This window comes from Triticum dicoccoides, chromosome 3A (assembly GCF_002162155.2).
Source record: "Triticum dicoccoides isolate Atlit2015 ecotype Zavitan chromosome 3A, WEW_v2.0, whole genome shotgun sequence".
Classification (NCBI taxonomy): Eukaryota; Viridiplantae; Streptophyta; class Magnoliopsida; order Poales; family Poaceae; genus Triticum; species Triticum dicoccoides.
In genome coordinates this window covers 13,459,737-13,481,786 of record NC_041384.1, presented here as the reverse complement: position 1 = coordinate 13,481,786, position 22,050 = coordinate 13,459,737, and the positions used below count along the sequence as shown (strand labels likewise).

General features: G+C 51.3%; 1 protein-coding gene across 1 annotated transcript; it reads left to right on the top strand.

Annotated features, from left to right (window-relative positions):
• The first annotated feature begins 18,739 nt into the window (after positions 1–18,739).
• Positions 18,740–20,152, top strand: LOC119266690. Its single transcript, XM_037547943.1, has 4 exons — positions 18,740–19,074; positions 19,183–19,365; positions 19,466–19,528; positions 19,676–20,152. Exons 1-4 carry the CDS (start codon positions 18,865–18,867, stop codon positions 19,964–19,966), a joined length of 747 nt encoding a protein of 248 aa, XP_037403840.1. The 5' UTR covers positions 18,740–18,864; the 3' UTR covers positions 19,967–20,152.
• The last annotated feature ends 1,898 nt before the right edge of the window (positions 20,153–22,050 follow it).

Genomic DNA, 22,050 nt, shown 5'->3' with positions numbered 1-22,050 from the left:
AAAAAAATAAAATAAAATAAGTTTCCCATGTGATATGTGGTCTAGTTGTTGGGAAAATTTACAAATATGAATTTCGACTTTATTTGCAAATTCTCTCTGGAATTTGTAAAATGGGCATAACTTTTGCATACGAACTCGGATTAAAAAGTTTTTTATATGAAAAATCATCTACTCGAAAAGTTAAGGTGCTTTTAAGATCTAGAGTGGAAAAAATCGAAAAAAATTCAAACTTACTAGTGGCGCACCATTTGCTAGGTGCGCCACTAGTAACAGAAAAAAATATAGTTCCAATTTTTTTGGAAAAATGTGGTCAAATCTGGTCAAATTGTGGTCAAATAATGGTCAAACTAATTATTGTAGAATATTAGTGTTACTAAATAATTATTTCAGTTATTTCGAATTTTGGTCAGATGTGGTCAAACTGTGGTCAAACAATGGTCAAACTAATTATTTAAGAAATTTTAGTGTTACTAAATAATTATTGTTTTCTAAAACAATAGTTTCAAACTCAAATAGTGAAATGTGTCACTTCATGCTCAAGCAAAATTCCTGAAGGTTAATAGGATTGACATCTTACTATTGTCAGGAAAACAACAAGTGCAGACTTGGAAACGAGGGAGAATAGAACCAGGAAGTTAAGCATGCTCAGGCTGGGGGAGTGGGAGGATGGGTGACCGTTCGGGAAGTTAGATGATTTGGAATGATGAGGGGTGATTAGAGGATAAATTGAGGAGTGATGAGGGGTGGTGATTACAGACTAGAGGTTAAAATAATTCAAAATTTTGAAAATAAAAAAAATTAAAAAAATTCAAAAAAAATCATAACCAACCGGGACTAAAGGTGGAGCTCCACGTGGTCGCGCCCTTTAGTCCCGATTCGTGTAAGAACCGGTACTAAAGGGGAGAGGCATTAGTAACGACCCTTTAGTCCCGGTTCGAAAACCGGGACTAAAGGGCCTTACCAACCGGGACAAAAGCCCCTTTTTCTACTAGTGTCACTCCTGCTGCTCCCTCTCAGGTAAAATAGCATAGAACATGTATAGCTCTCCTGATTCATCATACTGGAGCATGCAGATGAATCTGTCTCCTAATCATGGGTTGCGCTTGTCCTTGCTGCCCCCTAGTACTTCTCTGCGATCATTAACAATTTTGCTCCAATCTTTGACTATTAAGCATTCATCGCTTTCAGAAATCCTAAATGCACTCATGTGCAATGTAGGATATCTTGGTCGTAAGCTAACCATTGACATGCGACCTTTTGTCTCGATCCACTAAGGCACAACTGTCATCGGGAGTCCCTGTTGAAGAACATCGTATAATAATTAATATACTTAGCAATGAAAGTTTAGCTTCAAAAATAATGTATGCAAAAGATGCACTAAGGACAAATAGTAAAAATCTTACCATCTTTCTATTATAGATGTGACCGTAGTTCAATATGATCACTATTGGTCGCACGTTTTGAGTACTAACATTTCTAAGTGCAGGAAGAAAATTTGTCTTGACAGTATAAAGATCCTCAAGCCATGAAACATAATGACTTATCTCCTCGCAGTTTAGTTCAGCCCCGGGACAGTAGTAGGTCCTGTCTACCAAGCGCCGGACATGTTTGGTTGAACCAAAATAAGCTGACAATAGAAATTAGTTGTCAGCTATTTTTGAATAAACAATATCAAAGACATAAACATGGTTGAGAAAAACTCACATAATGGTAGAACTGGAGGCGTCTGCACATCGACCCAGATGTCTCTATTACCTTCAATATCATATTCCGGATGAATATCAAAGGTGATAACCATATCAGGCTCAAATGCATAAGCCTTGCATAGTGCTTGCCAAGTTTTGCATTCAAAATGGGTGTATGTGTCTGCATTGTATAATTTGACGTTGAAAATATAACCATGCTCGGTCTTCAGGTAAACTCTCTTTACCTCCATAGTTTCCATAGCACTGAAACCTATCTTATCCAAGAAAAAAAATTGCATGGCAGGGGATGCGCTAGTAGAACAGTGAAAATTTAAAATTGTAAGTTGAAGCAAATGAAGCATAAGTATAATGCTTATATTATGAAAAAATAACTGCCGTTGTGACTTACTGTATCCACTTCGAATGTCTCATCCAGATTGATGTTGAAGCGCCTATTATCAACAAGGAAATTTCTGTCGCACAGGCCGCGTTGGTCTTCACAGTGTTCACACATAATGAAATCTTTTTCATCGTCAGACGACATTTCCTATGTTCATATAGGTGAAACATTAAACACTTATTATCTAACATTAATTAATATCTAACTAATTCTAATATTCATCTAACATTTGACATTAATATCTAACATATATTTCTATCTAATTCATCTAACATTTGACATTACTAGTTCTATTATTTCAGCTAATTCAACTAGTTCTATTAATTCAACAAGTTCTATTAATTAATTCAACTAATTAATTTAACTAACTATTTACTAGTTATATTAATTATTCAACTAGTTCAAATCTCATATACCTAATTAATATCTAGCTATATTCATCTCCAATAATTGACATTAATCTGACATTCGATCATCTAATTAACTTTTCTAAAAAACATATAACAGAAAATATAAGTAAAAAATGTGTGTGTGTGTGTATGTGTATGTGTATGTGTGTGTACTGCGTGTATACGTACGTGTGTGTGTGTGTATGTGTATGTGTATGTGTGTGTACTGCGTGTATACGTACATGTGTGTGTATGTGTGTGTACTGCATGTATACGTGTGTGTGTGTATGTGTATGCCGCGCCCCGTACGCCGCCGTCCCGTACGTACTAGCGGGGGCGCCGGCATACGGGGCGGGGGCGGCGGCGGCGACGACGACGACGACAGACGGCGGCGCGGGTGCGAGGAGAGAGATGTACGGGCGGCGCCGCGACGACGACGACGACGACGAACGACGGGCGACAAGCGGCGACACGACGGGATCGAGCGGCGCGGTTGGAGACGAAGTAGGGGATGAAACTGAAATTTTCGTAAGTGCTATATATATAGGATGGGCCTTTAGTACCGGTTGGTGGCTCCAACCGGTACTAAAGGTCTATTTTCGCCAGGCCAAGCGGCGAGAAACGAAGGCCTTTTGTAGTACCGGTTGGAGCCACCAACCGGTACTAAAGGTCTTGCGCTGTCACCCCACGGTGCACAAAGTTTAGTCCCACCTCGCCGGGCGAAGGGCAGCCGCACTGGTTTATAAACTCAGCTGCGGCTGCCTCTTTGAACTCCTCTATATAGCAGGCTTCTGGGCCTAAATTCTGCGCGCTGCCCTGTGAGCCTGCTTGGCCTTTAGGGCCTGTAATTGCACGCCCGTGGGCTAGCAGGCCCACTGGGCAGCGTCCCAATTTTTTTGTATAGTTTTTTTCTTTTCTGCTTTATTTTCTTCTATTTATTTCTGCGTAGTTTTTTCTTTTCTGTTATATTTATTTCTGAGTAGTTTTTTATATAGTTTTTTTCTTTTCTACTATAGTTTTTTTTCTTTTCTGCTTTATTTATTTTCTTCTATTCATTTATTTTTATATACCATGCCTTTCGGTGTAACAGATGAGTTTTCGTCTGAAACCGACCCTGATACTTTGAAAGAGATTGTTCAGTTTGTATACGAATTGCATCTAGTTTTTGCCATAACAGAAGTCCGGAGTTGTAATAAGTTATTAATAATAAAAAAGAGGTGCAATGATTGTTAATTAGCTTCAAGCCTTTCGGAATAGTGCAAACTACACTGCACATAGCTCCGTGCAGTCTACCATATTCCTCAAGGCTTGAAGCTAAGCAACGTGAGCATTGAGCCTCTTCTTCATCGTCTCTGCACTCAGGGCTTATAAACCGCTCCTAGTCCCTCTCTCTTGGCGAGGTGGGACTAAAAAACAGCTTACTAAGAAACTGTAGTACTGGTCATCCTTTGGAGCCACCAACCGGTACTAAAGGTGGTGCGCTGCCTGCACAAAGTTTAGTGTCATTTAGTTCAAAACAAATCATTAAATGCATGAAAAATATCAAATGAAGGCAAAAATGGTTGAAAAGTGATGACGTCGCTTTGAATGGTGCATACTGAATGCACAAAAAGTCAGGAGTTGTAATAAGTTTAAAAAAATGAAATGCCTTTGTAACAGATGAGTTTAATTTCGTCAGAAACCCGAATATACTTCGAAAGAGATTGTCCAGTTTGTAAACGAAATGCATCCAGTTTTTGCCGTAACCCTCTCTACTTTTTTGAACAATCTATGTGGGTGAAATGATGATACCATGCCAAATTTCAACTTTTTCAGAGTTCATTTGTAGTGCTTTTCAATTTCCAGGTCATTTAGTTTTCAAAACAAATTATTAAATGCATGAAAAATAGCAAATGAAGGCAGAAATGGTTGAAAGTTGATGGCATCGTGTCGGGGGACTAATCCACGAACACCTATGGGACCAGCGGACCGAGTCCCTTTCGGTTCGGCGGGGGCGGAGGTCGTGCAAAGAGCGGATCGAGGCGAAGCACACGAGCGGTTTACCCAGGTTCGGGCCGCACGGATGTGTAAAACCCTACTCCTGCTTTGTGGTTTGTATTGAGTTCTTGCTCGGGAGCGCGGAGTGCTACAGTACACACCAGCAGCTAGCGAGATCGAGTGTGAATGTTCGAACCCCCCTCTATTTTGCGCATGGGCCTCCTTTTATATGCTCAAGGGGTCACCGACAGGTGGCAACGTGGACAAGGGCAAAAAAGGGAAAGGTGTTGCGGTTGGTACAACTACCTGCTACAGTGTATCATACCTAACCCTGACGGCAGGGGACAAGGGCCTTAAATGCCCGTCTGCGTCGCCTAAACAGTGTAAAAGGGACCGTCAGGGACGCCACCGCTCACCACGGTGGCAATCTTGTCAGCGCCGCTTGCCATTGCGCACCGCTGGCTGCACAGCCTCCCGCCACGCACGCCCGGAAGGGTCCCAGAGCGACACGTTGGTGGATGTGCTGGAGCGCGGGCACAGAGTGGTGGCTTGCCGCGGCAAGCGCCTTGCCGCGGTCGTTGTCTTGTCGCGTCCGGGAGCTTGTCGCTCACCGGGCCTTGCCGGGACGCGTGGCGCGCCGCGGTAAGTTCCTTGAGATGCCTTGGGTGGCCTTCCCGGCAAGCTCCTCTTGTCGGGGTCTTGAAGTGCCTTGGTTGGCCTTCCCGGCGAGCTCCTCTTGCCGGGGTCTTGACTTGGATACTTTGTTCTTGAACAGCTCCAAAGGAACCACGGAGGACCTTGGCGGTCACCCGGCAAGCCTTGCCGCGGGATGCTGCGACTGCCCATGCACAAGTTCGGGATACTAGGGTACCCCTACTCTAGTACACCGACAGGAGCCCCCGGGCCTGGGCCATACACGGTGCCGAACGCTGTTGGGCCAGGCCCAAAACAGGGCACGGGCACGCGCGGCCTAGGTTACGCCGTATCTTTCTCCGTATCCACCGCGCCCTCCCCGAACAGCACGCGTTGAATGCGGTGTCGTGGGAGAGATCGTGGGTGGTTATTTTATTCGGAAATGCGGAACGTCCGCCCCCTTCCTCTTTATAAGCAGGGGAAACAGGGGCAGTTCGCACATTCGCCCGTTGCTGCTTCCAATCTCAGAAATCTCCGCCGCTCCCTTGTCTTCCCAAAGCCGAGAGAGAGAGAGAGCAGCGCTCCGCCCCCCATCGCCACCAGCACCACCAACGCCGTCGACCTCCTCCACCAATTTCCGCCATGGCTCCAAAAGCCGACAAGGGGAAGGTCGTGAAGTCGACCGAGGCGCAGCGGTTTGCGGCGCTGCGGAAGGAGCGGGCCATCTTCCCCCCCAAGCTTGCCGCGAAGGAGCTGAGGGAGAACTACTACCTCTTCTGGTCGGCAGAGACGCGCGCGCATCCGCGCACGAAGGTACTCCCCGCCGCCGCTTGGAAGAAGGCCCCAAACGGGTACCCTTTCTTCGCATTGTTCTTCTACTGCGGGCTCTGCCCGCCTTTCTCTGAATTCTTCTGCGACATCATGAATACCTACGGATTCCACCTCCTTGACTTCACCCCCAATGCCGTTCTGACCATGGCAGTTTTTGCACATCTCTGCGAAAACTTTGTCGGAGTCCACCCCAGTGTAGCCCTCTTCCGCCATTTCTTCATACCCCGAGTAGAGAGAGGAGAGCCTTTGTCCGGCGGAATCGCCTGGATCTCGAGGGCCAGCAAGAAGGAAACCTATCTGGAGGGAGAATTCCGCGGCAAGTGGGAGGAGTAGAGAGCAGACTGGTGCTGGATTGACGAGGAGAACCCGCAGCCATTCACCGCCCGGCGCCAAACCCCAGTAGCACGCGGCAGTGATTGGAGTGACGTGGCCCCGGAAGACGACAGGCTGAAGATTGCTGTCACCCGGATCCTGCGCCTCAGGCTTGCCGGGCTCACTATAGGCGCCGTTGGCGCAGATTTTCTTCGCCGCCGCATCGCCCCCCTGCAGGAACGGGGGAGACCCACTTGGGAGTTCAAGAATGCGGCGGATATCATGAGGCTGCGGCCGGGCCTCAACTACAACTTTACTGTTCTGGAGCTCAACGCGATGCTCCAAGAACTGTTCAAGTATGACCCCCAACATCCGGAAGTGTTCAGGTTGCCGGGGGGTGTCGTTCCGTTGTGCAACAATTCCTCGCTCGACCGCATTCGTGCAATGATGCCGGAGTGCGACTCGCATGGAATTGTGCCAACTTGGCAGGAGCCTGCAGACGACGTCGTGCAGCAGTTCTTCGATGACTTGGTAGAAGTGGCGATCCGCCCCGACGAGAAGGACGGCCTCACCTGCGACACCACCGATGCGGAGATGGCACTCATCGCCACCAGGCTGGAAGAGGCGGCGGCAGCCGCAGCCGCGGGCGAGTTTGGATTTACCGTGGAGGAGGCAGATGCAGCAGAGGCGGCAAGCCGTGCCGAGCGAAGGGAGCCTGCCAGCGAGAAAGAGCTTGCCGGGCAGAACATTGAGTCGAGCGAGCCCGCCAAGGATACGAGCGGCTCGCTGGAGATCAACTCGTCTTCCACTTCGTCTTCGGGCAGCTCGCCGCAAGCAGAGCCTCCATCCCCACCAAGAAGGCGTCTCCGCAAGGCCGGTGACGTAGCGGAGCGGCAAGCGGGTCAACAGTCGCCGCGCCGCGTGACACGCTCCACCGCGGCAAACACCGTTGCCGCGGGAGCGCCTCATGCTGCAACGACAACTGGAGCAGGGTCCTCCCGGACCACCGCTTCTGCTCCTGCCGCTTCTCATGCCGCGACGACATCTGGAGTGGGGTCATCTCAGACCGCCGCCACGGCTCCCGCCAAGCGGCCAAGGGAAGTTTCTCCTCCGCCTCCTAGCGCCGGGCGCGCGCCGGACTTTGACTTCTCCGCGTTCAGCTCCGACGAGGAAGAAGAAGAAGAGTAAGCTTCTCTTGATGTACTTGTCGTTCTTCAATTCTTGCTGTTTTGTCTTGTGTCTCACTTGCTTTACTCTGAACTTGTTCTTTTTCAGGACTCTGGCCCAGAGAGCAGCGAAGAGAGCCAAGGCCCCGGTGATTATCATCGAGGATGAACCCACGGCGACAGCGGGGGGTGCACCCGAGACAACCTTGCCGAACCCGGCAACTTTTCTCCAGAGCAGCCCCCAGCGTAAGTATATGGTTTGCTTTCCACTTGTGAGGTGCGCATGGATGCTCTATTTTTGCTGATATTTGATTGCTGATTTGCGTAGGAGCAGAGCAGCCCCATCAGGAGCCAAGGGAGAATCCCCCGACAAGGGAGAATTCTCCAGCAAGGGAGGGCTTCCCAGTAAGGGAGAGGTCTCCGGTGAGGGAGAGCTCTAGCGGCCCCCCGACGGTGGAGACCACGACTGCAGAACCCGGCACAGGTACTCCTTTTGCTGAAAAACTTTCCCTGGGTTCTTCTTCTCTTGACCTTCTTGGGTTTTGCTGGATTTTGCTTGACTCTTCTCCCCTTGCCGGCTGTCAGACCCATCTGCAGCGGAGCAGATGGAGACCGAGGTCGCCGCCGAAGAAGCAGCCGGCGCTGGCGATCCCACCGGCGCCGAGGCCGCCAAGGCTGCCGCCGCAGCAACTGGCGAGGGGTCTGGCGATCGTACTGACGGCCCAGAGGCTGCAGGAGCGCCAGGCACTACGCCGACCACCGACCCGTCCGCCGAAGCCGCAGCGCCAAGCTCCGAGGAGCCCCAGCCGGGCATCTACCTGAAGGCCAGCGACGACGTCTTCATCAACCTCCCCTGGGCATCAAGCTCCAGGGCGCCGGTCGAGGGGGAGATCTTTGACGGGAAGGTGCTCGCCTTCGCGGGGCTGACGCTGGTCGACGCGCCAAGCAACAGCAGCAACGAGCCTGAGGAAGAGCGGCTGCTGCGGAAGTTGATGTCGCTCTACCGCGCGTGGCAAGCCAAGCTGGACTCCCGCGAGGCGCTTGTCACGAAGGCGGGAGTAGACATCGAGAAGCGCGCGGAAGAGCTCGGGGGTTTCCACCGAGAAGCCCTCCGGTCCCTGGCGGAGAAGCGGGAGTAGCTCGCCGAAGCGCAGAAGGCCTTCCTCCTCGAGAAGGCTGAAGTCGAAGAGCAACAGCGACTTGCGCTGTGAAGCTATCCGCGGAGGAGGGCGAGTTGGCGCAGCGGAAGATCAATCTTGACGCTCACGAGGAGGAGCTTGCCGCACGCGAGGAAAAACTCGGCGGAGCCCTCAAGCAAGCAGAGGATGCTGCCGCTGCCGCCGAGGCCGCCAAGAAGGAGTTGGAGACGAAGGTGGCGCAGCTGGAGGCCGCTCTCGTCGAGAAGAGCAAAGAGCTCAGCGCCGCCAAGGACTCGAACACAGGTCTTGAGTTGAAGCTGACCGCTTTGACCAAGACGTTGGACAGCGCCAGGAAGCAAGAGGCGGCCTTGAGGGAGGATATCAAGGCCGACAAGGCGCTGCTAGAGAGTGTTGCCTCTACCCAAAATGCCTTCAGGGAAATTGTGGAGCACTGGACGGAGAGTCTTGTGAACGCTGCCACAGACATTGACAGGGAGCTGGCGCAGCTGGGGATGGAGGATCTCGGGTATCCCTCCGATGAGAACCTCCAACCCAGCGCCAAGCTCGTCTTGTTCTTCAAGGGTGTGGCGACGGCCCTCCAGCGACTCCGGGAGAGGATCCCAAAGCAGCTGGCCGACGAGTCGCGCAAGATCTGCGCGGGAGCTCTTCAGAAAGTGTTGGTGAAGGTGGCCTTCCGCAATCTGGGCCTCAGCTTCACCAACGTCCTCAAGACCTTGCCGCCGGATGCCGATCTGGAGGCGCTCAAGGCCCTTGTCGCACCCATTGTGGACAAGGTGAGCGGGATCAAGAGGATCGAAGGCGACCGCGTAGATTAGGCCGCCCATTTCTTCTTTCCTTGTCGCTGTTTGTCATGTTATGAAAACAGTCTGTTAGAGCTGCGACAAGCTATCTTTGTAATATAACTTTATTCTGGTTACTAATTGCAATGTTATTCCCTTTACTTGATTCCTTTCTTTATACGTTTTCGCCCTACGCTTTTAGGGAACTTGCCGGTGCAGCACCTGAGCCGCGAGCGCTGAGTGCGGAACGTCAGCAGCCTGCTGGCGGTGCCGCTACCGGCAAGAAACCTTGTCGCAACTAGTCGCAGCTCACTTAAGTTGTTGAGCGGACTTGAAACAAAATAAGGGCGCAACTAGCTACGAGTTGGTTTCTCCGCGCACAGGTTTTCCATACAAAGTGTGGTCGTTCAAGGGAGATAACTTAAAATTTAAAAAATCTGAATGCTCAAACTTTGGCAACTTAGCTTTTTTGTTGTTTGCTTCTCGGTAAGGCGGAATTTTCTTGAACGACGCCTGGCCCATACCATTATCTTCTCCTTTCCTCCCCGGCAAACTTGTGGGCGAGGGAACCTTCCTTTCCTTGAGGAAAAAGAAAGAAGAGAAAATAAAGATACGGAGCCTTACGGCTCGTTATTGCTTACCGTGGAGTAGGTGCTGCACAAAGTGTCAGATCATATATGCCAAAAAATAGAAAGCATGAAATTGACAAGATGTGCTGAGCAGGTGAGCTTTTTAGGGAACTTGCCGGTGTAGGCACCTTAGCCGCGAGCGCTGAGTGCGGAACGTCAGCAGCCTGCTGGCGGTGCTGCTACCAACAAGAAACCTTGTCGCAACTAGTCGCAGCTCACTTAAGTTGCTGAGTGGACTCGAAACAAAGTAAGGGCGCGACTAGTAGGTGCTGCACAAAGTGTCAGATCACATATGCAAAAAATAGAAAGCATGAAACTGACAAGATGTGCGGAGCACATGAGCTTTATTATGCACGGAGTCTGCGCCCGGCTTTGTACAAAGGATTACATGCAACAGCGGCAAGACTTGTACAAAAGGTGGTTGCCGGGACAGGTTCCGGCAACCGCGCCTTACGGGTAAAACTTACGAAGATGCTCAATGTTCCAGGAGTTGCTCACCGGAATGGCATCTTCGGTCTCAAGGCGGACAGCGCTAGGCCTAGTGACTCGTTTCACCCGGTAAGGGCCTTCCCACTTCGGCGTCAACTTGTTGGAATTCTTGGCGGACTGAACACGCCAAAGAACAAGGTCGTCTTCCTCGAGACTTTTGGCGTTAACTTTGCGGCTATGGTAGCGGCGCAAAGCTTGCTGGTAGCGAGCAGCTCATACAGCAGCCTGAAGACAGTCTTCCTCAAGGAGCAGCACGTCATCTTGTCGCAGCTGCTGTTGCTCGAGCTCATCATAAGCGAGCACTCGAGGTGACCCGTATACGAGTTCCGTGGGGATAACTGCCTCTGCTCCATAGACTAGAGCGAAAGGTGTCTGTCCAGTGGCTCGATTTGGCGTCGTTCTGATCGACCAAAGAACCACCGGCAGCTCCTCGATCCAGTTTCTTCCGCACTTGTGCAGCCTGTCGAAAGTTCTGGTCTTGAGCCCGCGTAGCACTTCAGCATTTGCCCTCTCCGCTTGACCGTTGCTTCTCGGGTGAGCAACAGAAGCGAAGCAGACCTTAGCGCCAAGATCTTGGATGTATTGCATGAAGGTGCGGCTCGTGAATTGCGTACTATTGTCGGAGATTATCCTGTTAGGGATCCCGAAGCGGCAAACAATTGACCTGAAGAACTTGACTGTTGACTGTGCTGTCACCTTCCTCACTGGTTCCACTTCCGACCACTTTGTGAACTTGTCGATTGCAACGTACAAGTACTCAAAGCCCCTGACTGCTCGGGGAAAGGGGCCGAGGATGTCGAGCCCCCAGACCGAAAATGGCCAGGATAAAGGGATCGTCTGGAGAGCTTGGGCTGGTTGGTGTATCTGCTTGGAATGGAACTGGCATGCTTCACACTTGGTTACTTGTGCAGTTGCATCCTGGAGGGCTGTCGGCCAAAAGAAACCTTGCCGGAATGCTTTGCCGACAAGTGCTCTTGCGCCAATGTGGTGACCACATATGCCCCCATGTATCTCTGCCAACAGCTTTTGTCCGTCTTCCCGGTGAATACACTTCAATTTCACACCGTTGAGTCTTCTTCTGTACAGTGTCTTGTCGACAAACTGGTACATACTTGACTGCCGGGCTACTCTTTCCGCTTCTTCTTGCTCTTCGGGAAGTTCTCCTGTCTGAAGGAAACGGACAATCCGCTGTGCCCATGCTGGAGCTTGTGGCTCGACAACAAGGACTAAAGGCAAATTTGCTGCTGCGGGAACATCCGCTTCCACGGCGAGAAACTGCGGTTCTGCCGGAGCTTGACGTTCCCCGGCAAGCTTGCCTGAGCAAAACTTGTCGGGAGCTTCTGCTTCGACGGAACAAACCCTAGGGTTTGCCGGAGCAGATTGCTCCTCAGCGCAAGGCAAATCTGTTGCTACGGGAACGTCCGCTTCTACGGCGAGAACCTGCGGTTCTGCCGGAGCTTGATGTTCCCCGGCAAGCTTGCCGGAGCAAAACTTACCGGGAGCTTCTACTTCAACGAAACAAACCCTAGGGCTTGCCGGAGCAGACTGCTCCTCAGCGCTCTTGGCGTTGATCTTGGGGACCTTCTTGGCGGCGGCTTCGGGAAGCTCTACCGGCAAATAGTCACCAGAAATCAACTTCCTCTTCTTGCTATGTCCAGTCGGTGGCGTTACGGACGGTTGAGTCAGCTTGAGCACAAAGATCCCTGGTTCCACAGGTAACTTAAGTGCGGCGCACTTTGACAGGCTATTGGCAATGGCGTTCTGAGCTCTTGGAAAATGTTCCATCTGCAGGCCGTCAAAGTGCTCTTCTAGCTTTCTCACTTCGTCGACGTAGGCTTCCATCAACGGACTCTGATAACTCTTGTTCACTTGGCGAAACGACAAGCTGCGAGTCACCCCTGACAATGAGCTTCTTGATCCCAAGGTCTGCCGCGATCCTGAAACCGGCAAGCAAGCCTTCATACTCTGCAGTATTGTTTGTTGCTTGCTCCTTGGGAAAGTGCATCTGGACTACGTACTTGAGGTGCTCCCCGGTGGGTGCGACAAGCAGCACGCCAGCGCCGGCGCCTTGCAGCGAAAAAGCACCATCAAAGTACATCAGCCACTCTTTGCTCGCTTCATTGACGGGGATGCTCGTTTCTGGAATTTCTTCATCTGGTGTTGGCGTCCATTCTGCTATAAATTCTGCCAATGCTCTGCTCTGGATAGTTGAAGTGCCCTCAAACTTGAGGCCAAAGCTTGACAGTTCCAGTGCCCACTCGACAATCCTGCCTGTCGCTTCTGGATTCTGTAGTATCCTCTTCAGCGGAAAGCGAGTGACAACTGTGATCTCATGTGCTTGGAAATAATGGCGCAGCTTTCTCGAGGCCATGAGAAGGCCGAAAAGAAATTTCTGCACGCCAGAGTACCTTGACCTAGCCCCCTGCAGAAGGGAACTGACAAAGTAAACTGGGCGCTGCACCATTTTCTTTTGTATCTCCTCGCGCATCTGCGCAGATCCATCTTTGTCGGGACCAGAGCTTGCCGGGGAAGCCCCTTGCTTGTCGCTGGATGCGCTTGCCGTGGTTGCTGGCTCGTCATCCGCCTCCCTCTCTGATACTAACGCAGCACTAACCACTTGATTGGTTGCCGCTATATACAGCAGCAACTTCTCTTGTGGCTTAGGTGCGACAAGTATTGGAGGGGAGGACGGGTATCTCTTCAAGTCTTGCAGCGCAGCCTCCGCTTCCGGAGTCCATTTCATTGGACCTGCCTTTTTCAATAATTTGAAAAACGGCAGGGCGCGCTCAGCAGACCTAGAGATAAACCTGCTGAGAGCAGCCACGCAACTGGCAAGTCTTTGTACATCCTTGACGCGCTTTGGTGCTTCAATCTGCTCAATGGCCTTGATCTTGTCGGGATTGGCTTCAATTCCCTGCTGAGACACGAAGAACCCGAGAAGCTTGCCGGAGGGGACTCCAAACACACACTTCTCTGGGTTGAATTTGAGGTTGATCTTACGCAGATTTGCAAAGGTCTCGTCTAAATCTTGGATCAGAGTTGCTCTGTCCTTGCTCTTGACCACTATGTCATCCATGTAGGCTTCCACATTTCTGTGTATTTGTGGCTCAAGAGCGACATGGACTACTCTTGCAAATGTTGAACCAGCATTTTTTAATCCGAAAGGCATCCGTATGAAACAGTACATGCCACATGGAGTAATAAATGTGGCCTTCTCCTCATCTTCTTCTGCCATGAAGATCTGATGGTATCCTGAATATGCGTCAAGAAATGAAAGCAAATCACATCCGGCTGTGGAGTCAACAATCTGGTCAATGCGCGGCAAGGGAAATGGGTCTTTGGGACAAGCTTTGTTAACATCGGTAAAATCGATACAAAGTCTCCATTTCCCGTTCGCCTTGCGCACGACTACAGGATTGGCCAACCACGTAGGATGGAGCACTCCTCTGACAAGGCCTGCTGCTTCCAACTTCTTGATCTCTTCTGCGATGAATTCTTGGCGCTCCACTGCTTGCTTCCTGACCTTCTGCTTGACGGGCCGCGCATGAGGACAAACGGCAAGGTGGTGCTCAATTACTTTCCTGGGAACACCGGGAATGTCAGACGGTTGCCACGCAAACACGTCGACGTTCGCCTGTAGGAAAGCAATGAGCGCGCTTTCCTATTTAGGGTCGAGAGTGGCACTGATGGTGAAGGTACCACCAGTGCCGTCCTCCTTGGCGGGCACCTTCTTCGTCTCTGGCGGAGCCGCCATTGTCTTCTTACACTTGCCGGTGGAGCTCGATGGTGCGTCCTCGACGGCAGCGCAGCACTCCGAAGAGGTGCGCTTGCCGGAGTAGGCATCAGAACTCTTGCCGGACTTGGTCTTCTTCTTCCCCCCGGGAGCTTCAGCGGCAAGTGACTTGCGATCTGTTGCGGCTGCCGCTTCCCGGTAGATCTTGTCGGCGCAGATAAGAGCATCCTTCTTGTCGCCGGGGACAGAGATGACGCTTATCGGGCCTGGCATCTTCAGCATGTTGTATGCATAGTGAGAGGCTGCCATGAACTTGGCGAGTGCTGGACGGCCAAGTATCCCATTGTAAGGCAATGGAATATCGGCAACGTCAAAAGTGACCCTCTCGGTCCTGAAGTTCAACTCGCTGCCAAATGTTACTGGCAACGTGACCTTCCCCTTCGGCTTGCTCATTACCGGGTTGATTCCTTGGAATGTGCCGGTCTCTTCAAGCTCGCTGTCAGGGATTTGGAGTTTCTGGAGTACAGCGGAGGAGATCAGGTTCAAGCCGGCCCCGCCGTCAACTAACATCTTAGTGACCTTGAGGTTGCGGATAGTTGGTGAAACCAACATCGGCAAGCACCCGACCGCAGTTATGCGATCAGGGTGGTCCTCAATATCAAAGATGATAGGCGTGCTGGACCATTTCAGAAGCTTGCGTGACTCGACGGGTGGCTCTGCCGCATTGACTTCCCGCACCCACTGCTTGAGTTGGCGGTGTGAAGTATGCAGAGAAGCACCGCCGTCAACGCACAAGACCTCTGTGGCTTTCTGGAACTCCTGCTCACTGGTCTCGACATCCTCCATGTCTTCGTCGTCGTCGTCATCTTCATCCTTGTCGCGGCCGCGGGGAGGTCTGTCTCCTTGCCGCTGCTTGGCCTTGCCGCGGCGTCCTCCCCGGCCGGCGCGCTTCTTGCCGGATTCTCCATCGCCACCTTGGGTCCTCTCCTTGTCGCGTTGCTCGTACTCAGCTTTTTGCTGCTGGACAAGCTGCTCGACCTTCTTGCAGCTCTGGAGGTCATGGCCCTTGGTGCAGTGGATCTTGCAGTACTGCTTGTCGGCGACCGCCACAGCCTGACAGTTGGTGCATGCGGCAATCTCCTTGCCGGAGCTACCAACTTTGGCTTTCTTGGCGCCTCCTTCGTTGCCGGACTGCTCAATGACTAGCACTTCTTTGCCTTTCTTCTTCCTGTTCCGCCGCCGGTTTTTCTTTGCCGGGGCAGCATCCTCGCTGTCAGATCATCCTGCTCCTGTATTCTCTCCGGGGAGCTTCCTCCCTTCCTCAGCACGTGCACACTTGTCGGCCAGGGCATACAGCTCACTGACGTCTCTGATCTTGCACATCGCCATCTCCTTCCGCATCCTGCGGTTACGCACGTTCTGATGGAACGCGCTGATGACCGCGGCAGGGTGGACATCTGGGATGTTGTGCTGTACACGACTGAGTCTCTGAATGTACTTGCGCAGGGGCTCTCCTTCCTTCTGGGCTAACAGATGAAGGTCGCTCTCTTGGCCATGAGGTTTGTGGCCGCCTGTAAAGGCGTCGACAAACTGATGGCAAAGGTCTGCCCAGGAGGATATGGAGTTGTCCGGCAAGTGCATGAGCCAGGACCTGACGTTGGGCTTGAGCACCAGCGGGAAGTAGTTGGCAAGGATCTTGTCGTCCCGTCCCCCAGCAGCATGCACCGTGTAGATGCTGAGGAACTCCGACGGATGCGACTTGCCGTCGTACTTCTATGGTACGTCTGGCTTGAAATTCTTCATGCTGGGCCACTGGACTTGCCGCAGCTCACGAGTGAACGCGGGGCAACCTACCGCGTACGGCAAGTCGCCTGGTTCCCCTGGCGCATGCATGTCGACAGAGGGCCTAGCGCGCTGGTCTGATTGACGTCGCGCTTCTCTTCGGCGCTCGATGCGTGTACGAGCGTCTTCTTGCTGTCGTTCATGAAGAACTTGGCGCTGATCGCGACGAGCTCGTGGATCTGATGACGCGGTGGAGTCGCTGTCGAGGTGGATCCGGCGAGTCGGCGATCTTGGCCTTCGGGACGGAGAATGCACAGTGGTTGCACCCCCACCGGTCTTGTCACCACCGGCTCGTGCCTGGCTAACTTGCCGCGGCTGCGACGTGCTTGGCTGCCGTTGGGTGTCGCCGTTGGCAAAGCCGATGAGACTCTGAATGGTGGCCCTCCAGTCGTCGATCTTGTCCGCCGTTGGAGGGTAGTCCAGGAGCAGTTGAGCTCGCGCTAAAGCTTCTGCTGCAGTGGCGGGTGGCGGTGGCGAACGGTGCGAGGAGCGGGATATGCTCGGACTTCTAACTATGTTAGAAGGAGCAGTGTCCCGTCCAGGCGACCGTGCCTCGCTCGTGCCAGCATGTTGGTGTGCATGCTGGTCTTGAGCACTCCGAGATCCGCCAGCTCGATCTTGGTCCAGCAAACGCATGGTACCGTGAGTACCATAACGCTGCCAGTCCCGCGCCTCCTGAGATGGGCGCGGTGCATGTACGGACGCCGAGGTCTTGGAGTGCGCCCGGTCGTTGTGGGAGCCGGCTACGCCGCCAACGGGCAGCGCAGCCTTGTCCTTGGACCCGGCAGCACCGTGAGCTCCCTCGTCGACGCCCGTTCTTCCGCCGGTGCCTGCCCCATCAGCCGTTTGCTCCGTCGGTGGTGGGTAAGGCGCGGACGGAGCAGCCGCCTCCGAAGCCTTCTTCTTCGGCGGCATGTTGATGAAGGTAATGAAGATCTAGCTCGCGCGAACGCCGGATCTGGTTCACACAACCTCGACGCCCCCTACCTGGCACGCCAAAGATGTCGGGGGACTAATCCACGAACACCTATGGGACCGGCGGACCGAGTCCCTTTCGGTTCAGCGGGGGCGGAGGTCGTGCAAAGAGCGGATCGAGGCGAAGCACACGAGCGGTTTACCCAGGTTCGGGCCGCACGGATGCGTAAAACCCTACTCCTGCTTTGTGGTTTGTATTGAGTTCTTGCTCGGGAGCGCGGAGTGCTACAGTACACACCAGCAGCTAGCGAGACCGAGCGTGAATGTTCGAACCCCCCTCTATGTTGCGCATGGGCCTCCTTTTATATGCTCAAGGGGTCACCGACAGGTGGCAACGTAGACAAGGGCAAAAAAGGGAAAGGTGCTGCGGTTGGTACAGCTACCTGCTACAGTGTATCATACCTAACCCTGACGGCAGGGGACAAGGGCCTTAAATGCCCGTCTGCGTCGCCTAAACAGTGTAAAAGGGACCGTTAGGGACGCCACCGCTCGCCACGGCGGCAATCTTGTCAGCGCCGCTTGCCATTGCGCACCGCTGGCTGCATAGCCTCCCGCCACGCACGCCCGGAAGGGTCCCAGAGCGACACGTTGGTGGATGTGCTGGAGCGCAGGCACAGAGTGGTGGCTTGCCGCGGCAAGCGCCTTGCCGCGGTCGTTGTCTTGTCGCTCACCGGGCCTTGCCGGGACGCGTGGCGCGCCGCGGCAAGTTCCTTGAGATGCCTTGGGTGGCCTTCCCGGCAAGCTCCTCTTGCCGGGGTCTTGAAGTGCCTTGGTTGGCCTTTCCGGCGAGCTCCTCTTGCCGGGGTCTTGACTTGGATACTTTGTTCTTGAACGGCTCCAAAGGAACCACGGAGGACCTTGGCGGTCACCCGGCAAGCCTTGCCGCGGGATGCTGCGACTGCCCGTGCACAAGTTCGGGATATTAGGGTACCCCTACTCTAGTACACCGACACATCGCTTTGAATGGTGCATACTGAACGCAAAAAATATAAGAGCATTTAGATCATGATCTTATATTTTTTTATAGTCTGAATTGTCAATATGATCTTATACATCAAAAATATTTTGATCATCAATGATCTTTTTGTGTACAATCTGAATTGTCAATATGAGTCCTCAATGATTTATAAACCGGTGAAGACTCATATTGCGGCCACAAATTCTACACATAGAGTTCAATGAAGACCAAGTGCTTGTGATAGTTTGAGAAGTAACATATTTAAGGTGGTAAAAGCCTTGTTAGGGGAGCGAGGTGGGACTAAAAACAGCTTGCCATAACCTCATTAGTACCGGTTCGTGGAACCAGCACTAAATGATGATGGTGGGGCCATAGCCTGACCGCAGGCTGCCACAACCTCTTTAGTACCGGTTCGTGGCATGAACCGGTACTACAGGTTCGCCACGAACCGGTACTATTTGCCTCCGCCACGAACCGGCACTATTGAGCATATTAGTGCCGGTTCTGTTACAAACCGGCACTAATGTTCACATTTGACCCTTTTTTCTACTAGCGGTGCTTGCTAGAGATTGGAAGTGCATGCGTCTGATGGGCTATTATTCGTTTTGGTCTGTCCATTCTCATTAGTGTTGCTAGCCTGTGTGTTGTGTAGTTCTTGTCGGTTTAAATTAGATTATCTCATTTGGGTAAGGTATTTTGATGTTAATAGGTTTTGACCCCATAGCTTGTAGTGGGTTTTCTATCAATGCATTGAACTCGACGTGCGCGCCCACCCCAAGTGTCCACTCGGCCCTCTTTCCTCCACAGCCACAGAGCCACACACTCCAAAGTCCAAACTCGTGGTTACCATCTCGGCACCTCGCCGGAAGAACAGAGCAACCTGCCTGCCCGAGCAAGAGGAAGAAGATGGCCTCGTCCGCCTCCTTGCTCCACCCTTCCACGCTCGCTCCAGCCTCCTCGCCGCCCCTGCCGCGTCGCCCGCAGCTCGGCCTCCGCTCGAGCCCTCGCCGTCCCCGCGGCGTCTCGCTGACCGCCGCCGCCGCCGCGTCGCCGGACGTCGAGAAGGAGCCCTCCTCGTCGCCCCCTGCGCCTCCTGACGAGCCCTCCGACCTATCGGTGAGCAGCGAGCATCGCCATGGCCCCACCATCTCCCATCTCACTGACAAAAACTGCCCCCAATCTGGTTGTCATTTAAGATGGTTTCTTGGTTCTGGTTCAGCGCAGGCCGTGGCGGAGAGCGTGAAGGTGCTCAAGGACGCGGCCAAGACGAGGAAGGTGCCGGCCGCGGAGGTGCTGGCGGCGCTGGCCAAGATCAAGAAGGCCAAGCTCGACACCTCCACCTTCTTCGAGACCCTCGGCGGGACCGAGTCGCCGGGCAGGACGTGGATGCTCATCTTCACCGGCCAGGCGAGCAACAAGCGCACAATTCGGCATTTTCCAGCCTCAGATTTCCAGTTTTGCATTAGGCGGTTGATTGATTGGTCCAGCGCTTCTGAATGTCTCGCAGGGTAGTAAGCTCGAGAAAGGCAGCTACTTCCCGGTGACCGCCGTCCAGCGCTTCGACGCCGCGGTGAGTGAGCTCCTCATGCTTCTCTCGCATCTCAGCCATGGCATCCGATTCTTCACAAAAATGGAACTTCTGTGACTGAAACTGAGACTCTGAATCTTGATGATGGTCTTTCTGTAACTGAAACTCTGAAGCCATCTTCTTCCGCAGGGCCAGAGGATCGAGAACGGCGTGTACCTGGGCCCGGTGGGGAGTCTGACCTTCGAGGGGCGGCTGTCGTGGAAGAAGAAGATCCTGGCCTTCGTCTTCGAACGTGTGCGCCTCAAGGTCGGTCCGCTGCCCTCCCTGGAGATCCCCTTCGGCGGCGGCGACACGAGCAGTGAGCCGAGCACCAAGGACCCCTTCTTCCTGTGGTTCTACGTGGACGAGGAGATCGCCGTGGCGCAGGGCAAGGGCGGCGGCACCGCCTTCTGGTGCCGATGCAAGCGCGTCCCGGCATGACGACCAAGGTCCCGTTCAGTTAGCGCGTGAAGCATCAGAGGCTCCCTCCCTCTCTTTCTTTCTCTAGTCTGTAGCCATTGTTTTCATGTTCTTGAGCGTTACTGTACACAATTATGTAGACGGATGACGTAATATTCGAACGATGAGATGATACTACGTACTTACTTGTGCTTATTTATTTATTTATTTCTGGTATAATGGAGGACTATTTTTTGACAGGAAAACTTCCGATCTATTCACAATACAACGAACAACAGAAATAAGCGAACCGAAGGTGCGCCATCATTATTGCCTCTCCCTCGCTAGAGCCGGAAAAATTTTTGTTGCAGTAGACAGTTGGGAAGTCGTCGTGCTAAGGCCCCATAGAACTTTTTGTATGTATAATACATAAGCTACTTTTATAAAAAAACATTCTAAGCTATATCAATAGCTTTTGTAGAATATACATTGACATTTCACAAGAATTGATGCCGCATACAAATCCAAAATCCAATTCGACTCTTGGGGGCATATGTTCTTACGCATCAAAAATGTTTTTTTGGCAAATGTCAAAAGAATAGAAAAAAAAAGATGGGTCCATTGTCACACTGAAATGCTACCTGTAAATTTTAGGGGCAAAGTTTAAGCATTTTGACCTGTGAAAACAAAACAAATCAAACGCCAAATATTACCTCCAAATGTTACACTTAATTTTATTCGTCTCATCAATGAAACATTACTATCCCATTTAGCACGAATATTGTCAATCACGCTTGTTACACTAACAAAAACATCTGCACACAAAAATCAGAATTTTTAAATTTTACTTACTACTCCCTGCGTCCTAAAATAAGTGTCTTAACCTTAGTACAACTTTGTACTAAAATTAATACAAAGTTGAGACATTTATTTTGGGACGGAGGGAGTATTTATTTGAATTTACTATTCATCTGAGATCATATGCATCCCAGAGCCAAAACGGCAATCCTCATATAAATTTAGTATCCAGGAGCTCCGTAAAAAAAAACTCCATGTAAAAGTAGTTTTATGGGGTGTGCGTAAAACTTAGGGTAAGTTGACATGTAAGGTGTTTTCACAGTTACCGTAAACAGATTCCCCTAAAAGTGGGTTTTGGCCGTGACACGACGGCAAATGCCGAACTCCGGCAGATCCAATTCTTTATTTGTGTGGACAAATCAATAATTCAGGTCACACACTCCCATAACCCGCCTTGTTCTTTTGTAAAATTAACTTCAACAATTTCATTGTATCAAAATATTATAGCCATCTCTATCTATATCTTATACTCATTTATGTATGTTGCATCTCTATCTATGTCACACACTTTTTGCTGATGTACTGTTGCACCAGGCTTTTGTATCCGAACCAATCACAAGACCCTTGATTTGTGGAATTCATCTTAGTTTTCTTTGTTCTTTAGATCTTAGATGAAGAATCTTGTCAAACCATCCGACTCGCCGATTTACATGGTACAATGAACTAATGGAAGGAGATGACAGGAAGTTGCCTTTTCTTCCTGTGAGGTTGAGGAAGTTGATTCCGGTAACGTTTATGCAACACCCATCCAAACAACTTCGTAGAATTACCGGGTGCGTTCTGTGATATTTTTTGTACAGAACGTTTTCTATTTCAGTTGAGTTGTATTTGGGGCAGTGCATTATTAGTAAGGGCGAAATATTTCTTATGTACATATTATACTAAATGATTGTGGAGGGCAACCCTTATTTAGTATACCTGGTTTATTTACCATTTGATATAGCTGATTTGAAAAGGTGTGTTTTTGGACTTTCGTGCCTGTGCACACAGGAAAATAAAAGTCGAGAGGTTTAGAGATGACATGATGTTTACCACATAATTAAGGGGCGCCATATGTGGACTTAACTTTTTTCCAAGATATGTTGCACAAGGCTCCAGAACCCAACGTTCTTGTAACTGTTGTTGTACCTATGTTGGTTTGCCAACTATAATTCTAGAATTTCCTTTCGGAACATAAAATTTGGAATTACCAATCGTTCCATAGAATTGAGCTATTTAATCACATGCTAATGACTTATGCTTTTATGCATTGATTTCAAGTACACAAG

What these genes read in the sequence shown, in the direction of transcription:
- LOC119266690 (XM_037547943.1), top strand. Translation starts at nt 18,865, where the DNA reads ATGGCCTCGTCCGCCTCCTTGCTCCACCCTTCCACGCTCGCTCCAGCC. An exon ending in ACGAGCCCTCCGACCTATCG is followed by an intron (nt 19,075 to 19,182) that starts GTGAGCAGCGAG and finishes GGTTCAGCGCAG; the next exon opens with GCCGTGGCGGAGAGCGTGAA. An exon ending in TGCTCATCTTCACCGGCCAG is followed by an intron (nt 19,366 to 19,465) that starts GCGAGCAACAAG and finishes AATGTCTCGCAG; the next exon opens with GGTAGTAAGCTCGAGAAAGG.